The 15,083-nt window shown below is 37.0% G+C and overlaps 1 protein-coding gene across 2 annotated transcripts; it reads left to right on the top strand.

Moving 5' to 3' along the window:
• Nucleotides 1–5,152: 5,152 nt before the first annotated feature.
• LOC103937373 (DNA topoisomerase 2-binding protein 1) lies at nt 5,153–13,027 on the top strand. 2 transcript variants are annotated; one of them, XM_048580532.1, is made up of 17 exons: nt 5,155–5,412; nt 5,509–5,551; nt 6,021–6,142; nt 6,495–6,602; nt 6,950–7,094; nt 7,184–7,318; nt 7,913–8,005; nt 8,150–8,654; nt 8,736–8,878; nt 9,072–9,430; nt 9,530–9,697; nt 10,616–10,906; nt 11,013–11,402; nt 11,486–11,530; nt 11,612–11,700; nt 12,270–12,360; nt 12,594–13,027. In XM_048580532.1, exons 1-17 carry the CDS (start codon nt 5,233–5,235, stop codon nt 12,669–12,671), a joined length of 2,985 nt encoding a protein of 994 aa, XP_048436489.1. In that variant the 5' UTR covers nt 5,155–5,232; the 3' UTR covers nt 12,672–13,027. The 2 variants fall into 2 exon arrangements, with proteins under 2 accessions (XP_048436491.1, XP_048436489.1); XM_048580534.1 differs by lacking the exon at nt 11,486–11,530 and having other exon boundaries at nt 5,153–5,412.
• The last annotated feature ends 2,056 nt before the right edge of the window (nt 13,028–15,083 follow it).

The following is a 15,083-nucleotide window of genomic DNA, read 5'->3' as shown; positions in this document are numbered from 1 at the left end:
GCGGCTGACTACCACCCCGATTAATGCTTAGGCATTTGAAAGTTAAGAAAGGGTGCCTAGACCTGCTGAGGCACCCGCCTAGACCGTCTAGGCACCATCCTAGCCTGCACAGACCCACCTAGGTTGCGACTTACTTAGACAAAAAATAGATAACTTTCATTTTGCATTTTATTTTTTTCAATAAATTATAATAGACTTGTTGAATACTTAAATTAACGTACATTATATGTGTTGTTCCCCATGTTTTCATTATGTTCCAATACTTCATAATATATATATGTGATTCTATTTTGTAGTTTATGATGAAATTATATATATTTTAAGTATAAACAAACACTTAGGTCCCACCTAGGTCCCACCTAGCTGCCTAGACCCCAGCCTGGCCCGACTAGCGCTTAGCGTCTTTTAGAACCTTGGCTAGGAGTAACGAGTGAGAAGTTTAATGAGGCACAAACATCCTGCTTTTGCCACTTAGAACATGTTGATGAATTGGCCTTCAATGGCCAATTGGTGCACGAGTTGTCGCTCCAAAGAGTCATTAATGAAGAGGTCAAAGACCCAGAGGAACTAACCTATTTAATGGAGTGTGAATTTACCCGGTTCACAAAAGAATTTTGCATTATTACTGAGCTTCGATGTGACAAACCCTATGATGTAGAGGTTAAGCCATAAGGCATTAACTTGTGAGGGGGTATTTGCTTGAGAGAGTAGCAAGGGTAAGAGAGAGAAGGGCAGAGGGTAAAACCAAGACCACCCTCAAGAAAGTCAGTAAAAGATATATGTGACTTGTGGGGAGATTGAAAGTGCATTTAAAGAATGCAAGAACGAGAATGATGTGTTGAAGTTGGGTTTGGTATACTTTGTTGAGGTTGTGTTGGGGGCAAAGAGTAATTTTGCTGTGAATCTAGACTACCTCCACCTCATGGAGGATATGGATAGGCTTAACAATTTTGCATGAGTGCCATTTTCTTTGAATAACTTCAAGACAACCTCTTTTTCGCTACTTCCAAGATAGGTAGAGAGAGTTGATGGTGAGGGTGAGGGAGATGAGGAGGAGGAAGATGAAGTGAGGGGAAGCAAGATGGGGCAACAATCTGGGTGGGGCTGCAAAGGGTTTACCTATGCTTTTCATGAAATATGTGTTGCTTTTGTTGCTAATATTGGTTTTATTACTGTGATTGAGTACTAATCGAGCAATATGTGTAGGTGTGGGCTTACAAAAAAATTCCCTAACCGGAGAAATCATTATGTTACTGTTAAATAAATATCTGGCAGCTACCCCGTAGCTTGGTCGGTGGAAGATAACAAGGAAGCAATTGAAGTTGTACATGATTGAGAGCTGAGAGGTATCACTGTCTATGAATTTTTTAAATGTATAAATATTTGTGAATATTTTAGTATGAATATGTGTGAGAAATGTAATTTTGATAAGTGGTGTTAATTTGAAAACTGTTAGGATTTGAGAGGTTGTCCCGACGGAAATGAAGAAGAACCAAGCGTACTGGACATGGACAGATGAGGACAATGTTTTGTTGCTAGACAACTTCACTCTGACATGTATGATGTCAATGAGTTGAAAATGTAGATCGAGGAGTTGAAGGTGTTTGTGGTGTGATTGGGCCATGAGAATGACATTTCTGAGATGACAACGTTTAAGAAGTTAGAAGAGTTGACCAAGTTGGTCGAGTATTTAAGGTTGGAATTTAAGGCAAAACCTGTAGAGGAAGAAGAAGAGGTTGTACATGAGAATGAAGATGTAGAAGAGGATGGTGATGTGATAAAAGATAGCACTCAAATTAAACCCTCTTTTTTGACAATTGTAGTATAGATATAAGTAGGGATCGTTCTAGGCCGGGGATTAGGAGGGATTGCTAATCTAATGAAAATTGACTCAAAGATGTAAAAATATGCTTTAAAACACTTAAACAAACTCAAAAGACTCTTAACTAAACTTGTATGACTCAAGACAACTCAAAACAATCAAAAAGACTCAATTTAGACTCTAGGACTCAATTTGGACGAAAATACAATTAGTTTTGACTCAAAAGACTCAAAAACACACTTTTGGACAGATTTGGAACAAGTAAGAAAATGGGATTTGATTTTGGACGAATTTAAAAGAAAAACAAGTGAATTAAAAACTTAAAACAGATTTTGACGAAATTAAGAAAAACCAATGGATGATGAAATAGCCAAGGGATACTTCTCCGCACATGATACATTCAAACATAAATTGATTTCCAATTGCTTTTCCGATAAACCATGAACCTCAACACCCCAGATTAACCGTGACATCACTAATTAACCCTCAGATTTCCCTTAAGTTAGTGGATTGGATGACATCATACGACAACCCAAGGCATTCTTCAAAAGTCCCCTACATGACATCATAATAAAGATACAATCAAAGATCATTACGTTCAATGGAAATCATAAGTATTGACAAAACACTTGTAACTATGACATCATGATACTCATGCTAGGAATTTACTTAACATGATTGTGAAAACAACCTTAACTACTTGTGAATATAAGTTCGTGACGATTATGTGAAACTCCCTTATATTCTAGCACCAAATTCAAGCATGCAAATTAAGTAGGCCTCCCTAATCGACATACAAGAATAAGTTATCCATCAAACGGTTAAGTAAATTACATTCACAATTTATGAAATCACAACTGGAATTTATCAACTCATATTATATACGTAATCATGGTTTCAAAGCATCCCTAGGCTAAAACGAGTATAGCCTCTCATGTTCATAACAAAACAAAGGAAAATAGAATTAATCATTGAAAACAAAAGATAGATTACACCTAAAAACGTTCAAACACTCCAACTTGAATGCACAAACGTCCAAGGCTTCGTCTTTCTTCTTTTCTTCCTTGCTAAGTCACGGCACAAGAGTCTAGGGTGGTTTTGTGGAGGATTTTCTGGGTTTTGAATGGATTTAGGAGAGTAGGGTGGTGTGGCAAAGGCTATGGAGGGTGTATGGAGGCTTGGATGAAGGTATGGAATTAGGAGAATGATGGAAAGCTTGATGGAAGGCTGCGGCAAAGGATAGGTTTCTGAGTGAATGAAGGCAGGTTGTGTGGAAGGGTGATTAGGGATCAATAAGGGTGCGGCATTGGGTATATATATGGAAGAAAGAATCTTAAGGCTTTATTACTTAGTTTAGGAAAGGAATTAACCCCAAATCCCTAAGGAAAAGGAAACACAAAGTCAGAAATTAAAGGGAAAGGGAAGGGAACCTGCGGCATTCAATTGTGATAAGGGGAATGTGATTTATTTCTGAAATTAGGCAAGGATTTTGGAATAGAAAAAGGTATGTGAGTTATGGCTGAGTTTGATATGAAAAAGGAATGTGTTTTAATGCTTGGAATAGGAAACAAGGCCTTCCCTTGCACGACAAGGAAGGGAAACACCAAGGGAATGCACGGCATGGTATTTAGGTTGCAAGGGAACTTTGTTTTGTGTCCTAAAGTACGTAAGGTGCCTTCAAACTTGCTGGAATTCAAGGACATTTAGGATTAGGAAATGTTCAACCAAAATAGGAAACCTTGGCTTAACTTTCCTTCTCCAAGTAGGAAACCTTCTTTGACTAAGATTCCTTATTTGATTAGGAATCCTCTTATGATTAGGAATCCTAACTCATTTAGGTCTTCAATTTCGTCCATTCCTTTTGCTCCAAGCATAAGCCATCCATTCCAAGTCCAATTTTGCTCCAAAATGCTCCAAAATGCACCTTTTTGCTTCCTTAGCCATATGAACCTAAAAACACACGAAAATGGTTTAAACTACTAAAACAACTATGAATTAACAACATAAATGCACGAAAACAAGCTAAGTAAGTCCCCTAAATATGCTCCTATCAGATGGTGATAGAGAATGTGATGTGGAAGAAGGGGAGGAACAAGCAGAGGCTGAGGATGAGAATGAGGAGGATCAAGAAATGAAGGAAAAGGGAGGAACCCAAGGGATCGTAAGGGAAGAGATTATGAAAGTTGTGGGGGCAGAGGCTTTGAAGGTGGTTCGAGGGATTGTTGATTGGGACAATCCCTTAAGTGTATGTGCCAATCTACTTGTTTTTGTTAGAGAACCAGTACCGGACCGCAAAAGAAGATGTCAATGGTTCCAATACCGATGATGAGGTGGTTATATTCACACTTGAGGGCGAGCATTTGGGAACCAAAATAAGGTTAAGTACACAAGGGCAACGACAAAGAAAGGTCATAAAAGGAATAGGAAAGTGGTAGATCATACTGCGGTGATCTTTAACGTGACCAAGTGGCCAAACTCCATGCTGGTGAGCCATTGGAGGATGTTGTGCAGAGAATTGCCTTACTTAAAGTCGTAGACAAAAAGTGCTTGCTTGATGCTATGGAACATTTCTATCACTTCAAGATGGTGAAGGAGAATGAAAAGGAGTAAATTACTTTTAAAAGTTTAGTTTTTATTTATGTATGAAATTTTTTGAGTAATTGAATACAATGATGAACCTTTATGATTTTGTTACATTGTTAGTCTGGTTGCCTTGTTGGATATTAGGACGGATGGAGACACTAATTTTTGGAGGCAGCTCCTTGAGCTGCAAGGCGGGCTGTCCACCAATGTAAGTAACTAAACCATATATTATTTTGGAGTAACTGTATTGAGTTGGGATTGCATTGTTGTGAATGTGTAATTTAAAATTTCCTTATGAAAGGTCTATACGCCTTAGAACTGTCCCTTTTTAGGTTGGACCTTGTGCCTGTAGGCCCACCAGTGTACCAAAAGAGAAAAAAACTGAAAATTGGCTAATGCAAAATTAAATTTTATGTTAACAACATACAAATTAAATTCTTATAATCGAACTAACCAAAACTGAATATTGTAGGCATATATATCAAATATGGACGGCGCAACCATAAAATATGCTCGACATAAGAAACCGAAATTGAAATTTGAAAATAACCATTTTGTTAAATTGCCTGAAAAGGAGACAGAAAAGGCGACTGCAATCCGTACTACCCAACGGCAACGGCGACGTCTGCACTAGGCAATTCCCGCCTTTTTATTTTCCCTTTCCCTTTTTTTTTTTTTTGCTTTCTTTTTCTCTCTCTATCCCCAAATTCAAAACCTCACGGAGGAGCTCTCCAAAACTGAAAAACCTAAATTCACTGATTCCACTCAGCTCTCTCTCTCTCTCTCTCTCCAGAGCTCCGTCTTCGACGTCTCCGGCATCCCCCAAGATGCGGAAAACGGCGGCGTTTCAGGGGGCCAACGTCTTCATGTCGCGGAACCTGGTCCCGCCCGAGATGTTCGACGCTCTTCACGACGCGCTTAAGCACAACGGCGCCAATGTCTTCCTCTGCTGCGACCCTTCCCGCACCGCCCCCAACGACTACCACGTCATCGAGTCCTCCGATCACGTTTGTGTCGTCTCAACTCCCCTCAAATCTCAGCTTTTTTTGTATTCGCGTCGTTCAATTTCTGGTTTCTGATTTTTTTTTTCTCTCGATTTTCAGGTGAAGTTTGAGGATCTTAGAGCCAAGGGTTGCAATTTGCTAGGTATGCTACTCCCGAATTTCGCTGCATTTCACTGTTTGTTGTGCGAATTCGGATTCAGTATTTGCTTTTCGATTATGTGAATTAGGAATCAGGGTTTATAATTTTGTTGTTTTTAATGAAGTGAAATGAGGAATTGGGTCTTGATTGTTTTTAGAGAAGATAATGGTTATTTAATTACAGAATGGTTCATAGTGATATACAAAGCAAGTCTGCACGAAATGTTTCCCTTTTTCTGTTTAATTTTTTTGTAATACAGTTCTGTAGTTAATTAAGTAGACTACAGATAGCTAATGGCCTTACCCAATTGAACCATTAAGTCAAAGCACAATTGGGTATCTGTTAAATTGTAAACCGTGCGAACTTAAGAAGTTTTTGATACGGGATGAATGGTTGTTCTTTTGAAGTTCTAATTCAAGTCCTTTCTTGGGAAGTGGTGATGACTTGGATATGTGTTTCTGATGTTGAGCAGGTCCTCAATGCGTGTTTGCTTGTGCGAGCGAGCATAGGGCTCTTCCTAAACAAGGGTTTACTTGTTGCCTTGCAATGGATGGTTCCAAAGTACTTGCGTCGGGTTTTCAGGGAGATGAAAAGGTATTGTGCCTGCAGCTTGTGGGTGTGATATTTCAAATTGGAGCAAAATTCTAACAGTAGCTTACTAAGTATTACAATGGGAGCAAACATCTGTCATCTATCCCTGAATCACTTATTTGAGTTTTTCTTGATTGTTCTTTCTGAGTTCAGCAGAAAAATCTTTCAATCTTTGTTACTTCCATTTGATAAAGTTTATTATCCAGGTTTTTCAATTGTCTTCTACTGTTACTATTTAGAAACATGCATTCTTATATTCGATTTTCTCTCCACTCCTATCTATTACATTTATTAGCAGCATAACAACCCCCTCTCTTTCATCATTGATATTCCATTGCTTATCATTGTGTTGCAGATTAAGATAGAGAAGTTAGTAACAGCAATGGGGGGAGTTTTGCAAACGCAAACATCTTCGGATGTTAACTTTGTCATTGTGAAGAATGTATTGGCTGGAAAATACAAGGTTAGTAACTTAACCTTTCTGTTTCTTCAAGGTTTCATACAATTTGATTCATTTCTCCATCAGTGTATTGGAATTTGAAATTTCTATACATGTCAGTTAATAACAAAACTTAAAAAACTTATTTACAAACTCTCACGTGCAATTTCATATAATTTGACTATGTTTGTAAATTCTAAATGGAACTCAATGATGGGGTTCTCTTGCAATCGCTTTAAAGAAGAAGGATTTTTATATTTGGGGTCTGACGATAAATCAGACGCTATCTGAGAAGGTATTTTGGGAAAAGGGATTATAGCAGATATTTTATGGTAAGAGATATAGTTACTGAGTTATTATTCTTTATGCAGTGGGCTTTAAATACTTTGAAGAAGCCAATTATCACTGTTAATTGGTTGTATCAGTGCTGGAAAGAGCATCGCACTGTGTCTCAAGATTCATTTAGGGTTCTTCCTTTTTCTGGGCTGACAATTTCTGTAACCAGAATTCCAGCAGGTTCTCAAGTAGCAACCTATTTTCTGTGTAAGAAGTAAGTATATTTTTGTTATTCTTAAATGTGTTGCTAAATGTGCTTTTCTCTTCAGATGAGCGAAAGAAGATTGAAAAGCTTATCATAGAAAATGGTGGAAAATATTCTGCTGAACTAACAAAGAAGTGCACTCATTTAATTTCTGATATATCCTTTTGGGGTTCGAAGATGAAGACAACTGTTTTGCATTGTATGTGTTATTTTATTTCTTCATATCCGCATATATAGAAGTACAAGTCTCAACTTTATGAAGCAAACCTTCAAATATTATGTTTGGTATTTTATCTTCAATATGCTATAAACCCAGATTTAGTTTTATTCGTAGCTGCATTTTTTTTCTGAATCACTACTTCAACCCCACCTTCGACTTCTTAATAGTGTACAACACCTTTTCTAATTTTCTGCAACCTCAAATTATTCAGTATTTCTTAATTACTTGATTGATTTTCATAAAGAGAGGTTTATGAGAAACATATTCTACACAATCCTAAGTTTTCTTTGTAAATTAATTTGATTTTATGAGTAAGTGCATCATTTTTGCATGCATTGCTGCTTTTTCTTTCGCTCCCTTGATGTGAAAACAATTAGGTTGCATGAACACTTTGTTGTGACTGTTGTTTTTCAATCTCTGTTCGGGTTAGTGGTCAGTTATATGCGTGTGTTCTTTTTACTTAAAGTGCATTCACGAATATCTTCCTTCTAATCCTGCATCATCAATCAGCATTGAGTTTTGAGAATGCGTGTTATTCAATTCTATGTGTCGGTTTTCTTGACTATTTGTAAGCTCCAGAAGGTGACAAATACAAGGTTGCACGAAGATGGGGCCACATTCAGATTGTAACTCAAACATGGTTTGATCAATCTATTTCTAAAAGAGGTAAGGCTTCACTACAGCTTATGGCAATCTTTGAATTTATGGGATTTTACTTTATATTCTCTTCCATCTCTTGGGTTTTTATGCTATATGTCAGCCCTTGCAATCATCTCTCTCACTATCTTCCCCTTTTTTTTGGATGAATAGCTTGTCTTAATGAGGAGTCCTATCCTGTTCAAGGTGCTTCTATATCTTCAAATAAAAGTGTAAGGGGTTGCTTTACTTTGCAGAATAGCCAAAGCAATGCTAGTGGGAACTTGCAATTTGTGCCACCATCGGTGGTTGCAGATTCAAACTTGACAGCTGCCCCTTGTTCTGGAACTGTGGATTCTGATTTAGAAGCTACTGTCTCACAAAAGATGACCACTATATTTTCTTATGCTCCTTTTGTTGTGAAAAATGAGGATAGTAAGGCACCTACCTTGGATCCCTTGGAGTCCAAAAGTGAAGTTAACCTTGATGGTTGTGTTGCCGATGATTCTCAGTCTGAAGGTGATGACCTGTACTTGTCAGAATGTAGAATATCTCTTATTGGCTTTGAAGCTTCCGAATTGCGTAGACTGGTTAATATGGTTCGCAGAGGTGGGGGCTCCCGATATATGTCATTCAATGATAAATTGACGCACATAGTAGTTGGAATTCCTTCAGAAATGTAAGTTGTTCTTTTTGGATGGTTAAGACATAATTATTGCTTTGTTGTTTGAATATCTGACTTTCTTTTATAATTTCTCAGCGAAAAGAAAGAGGTAAGGGGTCTTGCAGCTTTAGGTGTCATTCATGTTGTTAGAACTGCCTGGCTTGAAGATTGTGATCATGAGAAAAAAGAGATCCCTGTTCTCCAAAGGCACATCGCCCATGATCTACTTCTTCCTGAAGGTTTTTAATAAGTTAAACATGCATTTTTGTTAATTAGTTCTATATTTGTTCCCAAGCACAAGCAAATTTTTATGTTGTTGGATTGAAATTGTAGCTTTATCTGTCTTTGTATCTTTCAGATATATATGTAATTTTGTTTATCCAGTTCCTGAGCAGACATTGTTATTGACTTTGATCCTCCCTTTTTGACCAGGAGCACTAACAAGTATGACTAGCAAGGTTAAAGGTGGAATCTCGATGGCTCATCTAAGCATGCCTGCTGATCAATTACAAAGGAAAACCAGTGCTGCAACTGGAATGGGAATGTTGGAGAAGAACAGAGAAGAGAAACCAGAAATTAACATGAAAGGTGACGGATCCATGGTAGCAGCTGTTGGACTATCCAAACGATGTAAGCTAACTGTCCTAAATGGCAAAAGTAAGGTTCAATTAAATGATAAAACAAATGGTCTACAGAAGGTGCAACATGATTTCAATGTTCAGAATGACAAGCCATCATCCGTCTTTAAGGGGAGAATATTTTGCTTTTCAAATTCCTTTCCTGAAGATAAGGTAATTTCTTTAAATGCAGATTTTACAATTAGTCCTCATAACTTTAACATTTGATTTGATTTCGTTGTTATGTGTAATATTTTTTATTTTAACTGCCAGAGAGGTCAAATCATTGAATGGGTAATTCAAGGGGGAGGAGAGTTAGTTGATGGCCATATAAAACAGAAAGTGCACTTCACTATTGAATGTCATGGTGCGAGACCTATATCCCTGGATGCTACTGAAAGTACATATGTATCAAGTCACTGGATCAGGTCATGTTTGGAGGTATATTATGTAATTCATAAATGCATTGTCTCGATCAATGTCTACGAGGCCTTTCCTTCTGTTCCATGACCATATGCCGACACATGTTTGGATAACTAATTCTTCCACATGCTGCAACATGACTTGACATTTATGCATGCATATCTGAATACATCGTAAAAAATTATATGCATGCATCTTCAACCTGGTATTGTGTTTTCCACTTGATGGGGAGGAGAGAAGAAAATAGAAACTGTTATTTCTTTTCTTCTCTCTCTTAAGATCAGAATATTGAGTTTTCCTAACTGAGAAAACAAGAATATTGAGTTGTGGGTGCTGTGAGGTAAAGCCTACTTTCTTTGAGGCTGCAAAAATCTTCATCTCACAAGCGTGATGATTTAAGGGAGAGGGAACTTAGATTGGATTTCTGATATGGAATGCCAACATGACTTAAAGTGTTTCACGAAATTTGGACCCATCATTGGTCTTTCTTTACTCTCCACTTTCTGTAAGAAATAAACAAAAGGATCAATTAATGGAGACTGAGAGATGTATCCTTTTTTTTATATTATTTAAATAATTTTCTCATCACCATTATGTTTTCCTCAGTCCTCGTATTATCTTTGGAAACACTTTAAAACTCATTTGTTAAAGCGGATTTTGCTGTTATATATTATGTTATATTTTTACATGATGGGTATGATTTTAAACTAAGACCTCTGTAGATCTCACCCACACCTCACCATATATTCCAAGACCTAGATGCATAAAGTTGAATTAGTTTTACTGTTCTAACATTATTTCTCTTATTGTCGTTTATTATTGCCTTTTATATCTGTATGTTATCATTTGATTAGCTCCTGACTTAGTGAATTCCCATTAAAATAAGTATGTACTCTGCTCATTCCAAATGCTGATGAGATTAAAACAATTTTGAAGGACGGATGCTTGGTGGATGTTACTAGTCACATTCTATATGCTCCACTTCCCTGCCTGATTCCTTTGCCTGGATATGAAAACTTTCGGTTTTGTGTTTCTCAATATAATGAGAAAGATAGAGTTTTACTAAGAAATTTATGTTATACACTTGGAGCTAAATTTGTGGAAAGGTTTACGAGGAAGGTTACCCATTTGCTATGCAAGTTTACCAATGGACCAAAGTATGAGGCTGCTCTTAAATATAGTATACACACAATTACGTCCGACTGGATATATGAATGTGTGAAGCAGGTATGCCTTTGTTATCATTGTTTAACTCCTCACTTAGTGGGAAAAGGCTTTGTTGTTGTTGTTGTTGTTGTTGTTGTTCATGCCTTAACTCCTCACTGTTTGGCAGAATAAAGTCGTTGCTCTTGACCAATTTTGTCCAAAAGAAGTCACTGCTGAAGATCAAGAGGCAGGGCTGTGCACCACGAGTCAGTATCCTACACAAGCTGTTCAAACAATATTTGGCGGCAATTCATCTGAGTGTCCAAGTCAGTTACAAGACCTGAGAAACTCATCGGCTGAATTTATTGGCAATAGAAATGACAGCCTCAGAGAAGAGGCCAAAGAATCAAGCTTTTCCAATAAGAAGGCAAGGGTTTCAAAAGTTGACTCTTCTGGGGTGCATTTAAGTATTCCTGTCTGTACCACTGGAGTCAGCAAGAAAGTTCCGGGTGAAGTTTCTTCAGTTGTTCCTGATGTAGCTTCTGCTATTGAGGACTTACTGGAGCAGACAAGTAAGGTAAATATGTTGGATATCTTATAATCTTTAGGTTGCCTTTCAAGTTTATCGGTTTTGTAAGTTTTATCTGTTTTTCTCTGTAGATTCATGATCAGCAATCGCCAGGGAGGAGTTTGTGTGATAGCAATGTATCCTTTTACCCTTAGATGCTAAATTTCATTGTTTCACTATCAACTTTTGTATGACTACATTGCTTGATTGTCAAACAGATTTTTTCACCGGATTGTTCAACTCTTCGTGAAGAGCGCTCAGATTCTCACTCCGTCATTGGATTATCGAGATCTAACTGGTTAAACAGGTGACATTATATCTTTTTCCTTGTATAACTTATTTCATATATGTCCTTTCACACCAAAGTTCCAATGAATCGTTGCATGTGTTTGACTAATGAAGATAAATGTTTTCTTTACTTTCTTGAACGGATGATGCCCTTGTCCCTCCCTCACTCCCACACTTCCTCTCCCTTAGGATATTATTAGGGATTGTTAACTTTGAGCATGTGTATGATTTACTTTTTTTATTTTTGTCTTGATATTGGTTGAGTGATAGTATGCGGTATCTTTCTTATGCTTTATGAATCAGAAATATGAGTTTGATTTCATGTATGTGGATTTCAATGTATGATTCTATCCCTGATCTATGATTGACCAAATTGTCGTGAGACTTGTCGCATGGTTATGGTGTGACATAGATTCCTTTTGGTGTAAAAACAAGGCAATCATGTCGTGCGAAAATTCCGTTAAAAGAATTCCTTTGCTACTAGGCTTCTGTATAAAGAATTTGCTGATCCTGCTTCAAAAGATGACAGTTCTGCATTATGTTTCTGGTCTCATTTGACTCTGATATTGAACTTATTTTCTTTTTCAGTGCTGGGAAAAAAGATGACATCCACAATCCTTCCGGAGAACAAAAGGCTGGCTTTTACGATGGTTTTAGCGAAACACAGACCGAGTCTCAGGTTCAGCTGATACTCAACTGCATTGCTCTATCTAAATCTGAATGCTTATCTGATGCCTATCAAGTTCTTATTATAGTTTTTTGTTATTAGTATATTAACATTAGGATTTAGGAAACATAATTTTGTCAATTTCGGTGAACCTTATGCACTTGTGACACATTTAGAAAAATGTCTATGGCTCTAGCCAAATTCCTTCCAATTTTACATCCTCATGCTCAAATTTTACAACGCAGGTTGTTGGATACGAGGAAGATTTGTCAGGCCGGCAAATGCTTATAGACAGAGTACGAACCCGAAGCAGCCTGTCTTGAATTGAAATACTAGTGCAGTCCCCCATCTATATTGTCAAACCACTTGCTAACTCGAAGGCTTCTTGCTAAATGCCGTATGATGAAATATATATTCGGACCACTGGTGGTAGCAGACCAATTACTTGTTCGAGTGGTTGTTTCAGGTAAACCTTGTTTGCTGAAAGTTTCAGCAAAGGCGGTAAAGGCAATTATTCGGCAGGCATTTGTGCAAGTTTTGAAGATTGAGGGTTTGATGGCAAACTATCTCTTGTGCGTGCCTGGATGTGTTTACACATAATTTCGAAAATCTTTGTATTACAACAATGCTTGTTTTCCGTCAAGCGGTAATCGAGCTGCTTATTGCCTTCGTATTTCAATGGTTGCAAGGCTGTTGCTCTCTCACTAAGAAGGGCACTGGGACTGAGCAATAAGCATAAGTTGAGGTACAATGAGCAACTGTAAGTCTCAAAACAAACGAAAAAAATGCATTAGTAAAACTCACGAAGCCTGGCTATGGAACAACTCAAGGTAGGATAAAAACCATAGTCTATGGAGAAAAGTAAGAAGTTGCATTAAGTCAAAACTAAACGCTTTCAGGATGCAAATAAAATGCACATAAGGGTATGACCAGGCTAAGATAGGGCCTCGTAAAAACCTTGTTAGGTGGAAAAAAAAATCCAGTGAAAAAAATGTTCATAATCATAGGGAAAAAGAGTACATTAAGTTTAAGTGAGTATACTTCTAGATGCTCCCCTGTGCTTGACAAAACTTCCAAATGAGAATTACAAACATTGCAAATCAGACAATTAATGGATACTAATCCTTGAACAAGCTTCTAGAGGGTAGACTTTGGCAACGACTTTGTGAAGAGGTTGGCGAGGTTGTCCTCAAATCAGATTTGATTGACTTCAATCTTCTAATGTTTTTTGTTGCTAATGTGAAAGAAAAAATTCGAAGCAATATGCTTTCTGTTGTCTCATTTGATGTATCATGTCTTGATATGGTCAATACATGCAACGCCATCTTCATTAATCGTTGTAGGATAATGTCAACGAGAAGCATTCACGCGTTTCCAATATGCTTAGAAACAACTCTCAACCAGAAACATTCACATGTAACTTCATGAAGAAGAGAATTTCAACATGGTATGAAAAAGTTGCAACTAAGGCTTGTTTGGTTGATCGGTGTCTACAATGGTAAAGGCATAACCCGTTTGAGAACGTGCATTGTGCGGGTTAGATACATAACTTGCTTTAGCATAACAAGGCGATAATTAACTCGAGGGCCAATGGGGATAACGGCTCTATGATAGGAGAATATTTATGCAACTTTGTTATCTTATTTCTTTGCATTTACTTAGTTAATTTCCATTTATTTTGGTAATTTAAGTTATTTTCGTATTATTGTAGGTCCGGTTGGTAAATATGATAATAAATAACTAAATGGAGCAATTTGGAGCAGTTTTGGACTTGGATTGGATAACATGCGTGGATAGCATATGGGCTGGACCTTTTTGGTGTTTAAATGGTACTAGACATGTGCTAAAATCTGGAGAAATTAAAGTTGAGGCTTGGAAGACAAGGAATTACATAAAAAAGATGAATCCTAGTTGGAGAGGAACATTATCTTATCCTATCTTATCTTATCTTATCTTATCCAACATTATCTTATCTTATCTCTAGCTGCAAGGAGGAATCCTAATCACATTCCAATATTTTCTACCTGATTCTTAGAGTTCTAAAATAATTCAAAATGCCTAATCCCTTTCCTCGGATTCAGCTGTTTCCCCCTATATATACATACATATATATATATATATATATATATATGAAATTCCTGCACTGATTTAGGGGGTGCCGCGCTTACCATTCATCCATTGAAGTTGTTGGAATTTTCAGAGTTTTTTCTATCTTTGTTTTAAGTTTCAATGTATATTTTAGATTGCTTTTAAGTTAGGATGAATATGTGTAACTAAGTTTGTTTTTAGCTAGAGGTGAATTCGAAGCCATGATCATATGTTTTATATAAATTGATTACATCCAGTTATTGTTTTATAAAACATGAGTGCGATTTACTTATCTGCTTTATAGAAAACTTATTCTTGTATGTTTATTAAGGATGCATACTTAGTTTGCATGTAGGGATTTGATGCTAGAATATAAGGGAATTTCACCTAATCGCTATGAACTTATATTTGTAAGTAATAAAAGTCACTAGTCATAATTGAGTTAAGTAAATTGGTAGGAGTATCATGCTTTTCATAGTTACGAATGTTTTGTCAGTGCTTATGATTTTCACAGAACTTAATAATCTTTGAGATGTATCTCTATCATGCTTTTCATAGTTAGGGAACTTGAGAAGAATAATTTGGCTGCGTCTTGAGTCCAATTTAATGAACTAAGGAAAATCTGAGAGTTAATTAATGTTGTTCAC

Source organism: the organism of the source record quoted next, unplaced genomic scaffold (assembly GCF_019419815.1).
Source record: "Pyrus x bretschneideri cultivar Hongxiangsu unplaced genomic scaffold, Pyrus_bretschneideri_v1 Contig15, whole genome shotgun sequence".
In the NCBI taxonomy this organism is placed as follows: Eukaryota; Viridiplantae; Streptophyta; class Magnoliopsida; order Rosales; family Rosaceae; genus Pyrus; species Pyrus x bretschneideri.
This window is presented reverse-complemented; position numbering and strand designations above follow the sequence as displayed.

Excerpts from the sequence above, each read along its gene's own strand:
- LOC103937373 (XM_048580532.1), top strand. The coding sequence starts at position 5,233 with ATGCGGAAAACGGCGGCGTTTCAGGGGGCCAACGTCTTCATGTCGCGG. Across the intron at positions 9,698-10,615 it reads GGATCAGGTCATGTTTGGAG|GACGGATGCTTGGTGGATGT; the intron begins GTATATTATGTA and ends ACAATTTTGAAG. Across the intron at positions 11,701-12,269 it reads AGATCTAACTGGTTAAACAG|TGCTGGGAAAAAAGATGACA; the intron begins GTGACATTATAT and ends TTTCTTTTTCAG.